Here is a 4,242-nt window from a genome sequence, read left to right on the forward strand (position 1 = left end):
CCCCCCCCCCCAACATTCTCTTTCTTTCGGAGCAGAAAAGGCCAGAACATTTTCGACAATGACTGTATTAGTATCAAGCATAAACACCAAGAACCAAAATGTAGAAATAGATCGAATCGGGTTTAAAATTCAGACCTGTTGTTATAACAAGAAACGTGTTATGTCTTACACCCCTGTCATCCTAAAATAAATCGCCGAGGAGGCATTCAGCGTCTGTTGTGTAGCGCTTGTTTCCATATTTCAGGAGGCGGGCTTCGACTCGGCCTTTTGGAGTCTTTCCGAACTGAGAGGGATACAACCTCCTAGCAAACAGACGGAGAGACTCGATAAAGTTCTCCCCATACCCGAATCGAACTCAGATATTTTGTGTGTAATGGTGAAGCGACTAACCACTATAGCACAGACGCCAGTGAATAACAATGTGTTTCCAATCGCTTGCAAAATGAACACTAGAGCCCTTAGCCCCTGCCCTTGTCACAGTTTGTTTAACTGTCTCAGGACTGTCTCCTATCAGCAGATTTCCAGACAATGACATGGTTTTAAACATTGCAGGGCTCATGTAAACACTCTGTCCATTCTGGATTTCTCGGGATTCGAGAAGTTGACCAAGAATCAGTTCGACCAACTGTGCATCAACACTGCAAACGAGAGACTGCACCAGTACTTGTGCCATCATATCTTCAACTTGGAGAGACAAGACCTAACGGCTGAAGGGGTGGATGTGGAGCAGGTCAACTTTGACGACAACCAGTCGCTGATAGACTTGTTTTTTCAGGTTAGCATTTAAAAATAGATAATTATAACTTCCTGTTAGGAGTTTCCTTTCAGGCGTCTGTCGTGTAGCTGGCTGGGCGCATGTAAAAGACCTGAAATCGATTCTCGTGAGGGGATAATCTTTTCCCAATTAACTAGGTCTTTGCGCTGGACCGTTGTTTCCTTTCTCAGCCCAGGTTGGCCTTGAGAGGCAAGGTCGAAACACGCCTCCGAATAAACTAAACGGTGTCGAATGGGGTCATTTAAAACACCTGCATTGATTTATTTTTCAAAGAGAAAGAAGACAAACAATATCCTTGATACTGGAATTTCTTTCAACTCCCTTTCTTCCTATTTGTTCTGTTCAGCATTTCTTTTTTTCAGCTCTCTAAAAAGTATTGCTTTATTCTGTAAAAGCAAGAAAGAGGAACTGGAAACGATTGAATACAACTTAATCTATCTTTTTGGATTTAAATAGGGGTCATTATTCCCATTGTCAAACTTGATACAATCTAAACTATCATAAAAGAGTGTTAACAAGCAAAATAAAAGCTATATCACAAGAGAGGGGAGAGGTCCGGGGGAACGAAAGATATAAGTGACTGTCGAATGTTTATGCTATGCACCCAATAACTATTTACTTACCTTTACAAGAATTGAAGAGAATTTGAAATAGAAAACAAACTGAAGTCCATGAAAGCAGTTACACTGTACCTCATTTGACATTATGCAAAACAAAGAATTAGCTCAGCTGGGCACCTTAAATGGGTACATTGCAGGAGCAAAAACAAAACTGGAAGAGTATCTGCGAAAAGGGGAATTTGAATGAGATAAGCGTCTTTCTTTCTTCCTTTAACATTTTCATGTTGTGACGTCAGAAATCGTTTTCATCTTCGAGCCTCTTTATCGGAAATATACAACTCAGTAACTTGATGTGTTGCCTCCGAAAGGAGTCGTGATGTAAGGAGATAGCGAATAAAGATGGACAAGTATATGCTGCCTGGACGTCTCTTCTTCATGTTTTTGTACAAAAATGTAGGTGAACTCGAAAAAATAGTATAAACGATAAACAAAACCCTTATTACTCTTCCAGTGCTGTCTGAAATCACACTTTAAAACAAAAACAAAACAAAACAAAACAAAAGAAAAAAAAAGAAGAAAAAAAAGTTGTACATGTGTGAAGAAGAAGAAGAAAGAAACTTAAGTGTACAACATAAGTAGTACATAAAGAGTACGCCAAAAAATTAAATACCAGGAATATCGTCACCATCATCGTCGATCATTGAAGGATTTCAACGAAAGATGAAATTATCAGTTCACTGTCTCTGAAATGGTAAACAAAAAATAACCTGGCTTACTTGAGTAGCACTGTCGAATACGGTGTTCTTTCTTGCTTCAAATGATAATTAAATAGCGCAGAGGGTAATTAAATTCCATTACCAGAAATACTGGTTTCGTCCTGAATACGATGTAATACGACTTCTTTACAATGAGTTTTCTTTTTCAGAAACCGCAAGGCCTGTTCTACCTTCTGGATGAGGAGTCTAGTTTCCCACAAGCAACAGACAACTCCCTGGTGCGAAAACTGAACACTGTCTGTTCTAGCAGCACCCACTTCCAGGCAGCTCGTTCAGACCCTCTGGCCTTTACTATTTTGCATTATGCTGGACAGGTCAGTTGGAAAAAGAATTGTGTTAACTCTTTGGTTCCGGATCGCTAATTAAGGGACGTTTTTTGGTTCTACGTTTCAGCGGATACCGATTTCGTCAACCCCAAGATTTGCACATTGTTCAGTGCTACAGTTTCGATTAATATTCGCCATATTATGTAGATTTTCTGTCCATTATCATTAGTTTGGCTGCTCATAAAAACAAAGTAGCGTCCTCAAATTGGGTGCTGTAAAATTAGGGAATACCTTGCGTACTAATATAATTATTGATGATGATGAATTTTTTTCTGGCTCTTCGTCTGTAGAATGTTTGAACTGTTAAAATTTTGGTTTTTCGATATCAGTTTAATAGTGTTTGAGCGCTTAACCAGCTACTTACACTGTATGCTTTCTGGCAAGCAGAAAATGTTTTTGCGTATTCTCGGGTCTGCTGGGTTGACGTTGTAGTGCATAGAGCTTGGTGTTGAGCGGAGATATACCCTATATAAATGATTTTTATTTATTTATTTGTTTATTTATTTACTTATTTATTCATTTCATTATTATTATTATTATTATTATTATTATTATTATTATTATTATTATTATTATTATTATTATTATTATTACTATTATTATTATTATTATTATTATTACTATTATTATTATTATTATTACTATTATATTATTAGTATCATCATTATTATTATTATTATGATTATTATTATTATTATTACTAATATTATTACCATTATTATAGATAGATAGATAGAGAGAGAGAGAGAGAGAGAGAGTGTGTGTATATGTGTGTATGTATGTAGGGAGGGAAGCAGGGAAATCATATAAATTATATATTACGAGAACTAAAACCCTATGCGTTTTTCAACATATTTTTGCCAATTGGGAGTCTGTTAAAATTTTTCTCAGGTGGAAAAGAAGATTGCTTAAACTAAAACCAAATGAAATGATATAATCATATAGTAGACTAGTAGTCTGAAAAGTTTCTCAAGCTAATTCTATTAAAGGTCTTCTTGTCGTAGTTTTTTAAAACGTAAATTAATTTACTGAATGTGACATAGATTCACACAATGTGCTTGCAGGTTTTATACGACGCGCACGGTATGCTGGAACGAAACAGAGACAGTCTGGGTTCGAACATTGTTGAGCTGATGCTGGACAGTAACGATGCTATGGTTCGGCTGCTTTTCACAGCACCAGAGAATGCCACAGGGTCCTACTCGAGGTTGGTTAGATCATATGTTTGGTTAAATTGTTTGCTTTTTGTTTGTTTGCAGCTTTGATTTGTTGCATAATGCCAAGAACAGAAGGCGGTTAACGCATCTCAGGTTCTTTAATGCTTCAAAGTGCATGATCGCAGGAGTAAAAGGGCAACAGACATAATATATCATTATCATATTTTTATATCTTTTTGTCTGTCCCGAAACGTGGGAGAGTAAGTCTGTGCTATACATACTATATATTATTGTCGTTATATTTGGTTATTCTAAAATGATTATATTTTTAAAAAATTCGAAAAGACAAAGGGATTAGAATCTTTTTATTGACAACGTCCATTTGTGTTGGCTCACTTTCCTTGGGTTCTATAAAGAAATGTTTAATTTATCAGTATTCTTGAAATAAGATCGGCTATGACAATAAACGTTTTATATCTGCAGGTCTTTCAGCACCGGCAAAATGAGAGCACAAATTTTCTCTTCGTCTGATGATCCAGCTGAACTATCTGATGGTAAACGAATCAGTGGCGACAACTCAAGGTGAGTATCTTTCTATCTATCTATCTATCTATCTATCTATCTATCTATCTATCTATCTATCTATCT

At 36.4% G+C, this 4,242-nt stretch overlaps 1 protein-coding gene across 1 annotated transcript in view; it reads left to right on the forward strand.

Annotated features, from left to right (window-relative positions):
- Positions 1–4,242, forward strand: part of LOC101855956 — a gene marked incomplete in the record, with an annotated part of 111,217 nt that overhangs the window by 20,783 nt on the left and 86,192 nt on the right. Inside the window, 4 exon segments of the mRNA XM_035970277.1 lie at positions 553–775; positions 2,261–2,425; positions 3,502–3,644; positions 4,078–4,176. Coding sequence (XP_035826170.1) covers positions 553–775; positions 2,261–2,425; positions 3,502–3,644; positions 4,078–4,176 — 630 coding nt within the window.

This window comes from Aplysia californica, unplaced genomic scaffold, assembly GCF_000002075.1.
Source record: "Aplysia californica isolate F4 #8 unplaced genomic scaffold, AplCal3.0 scaffold00245, whole genome shotgun sequence".
Taxonomy (NCBI): Eukaryota; Metazoa; Mollusca; class Gastropoda; order Aplysiida; family Aplysiidae; genus Aplysia; species Aplysia californica.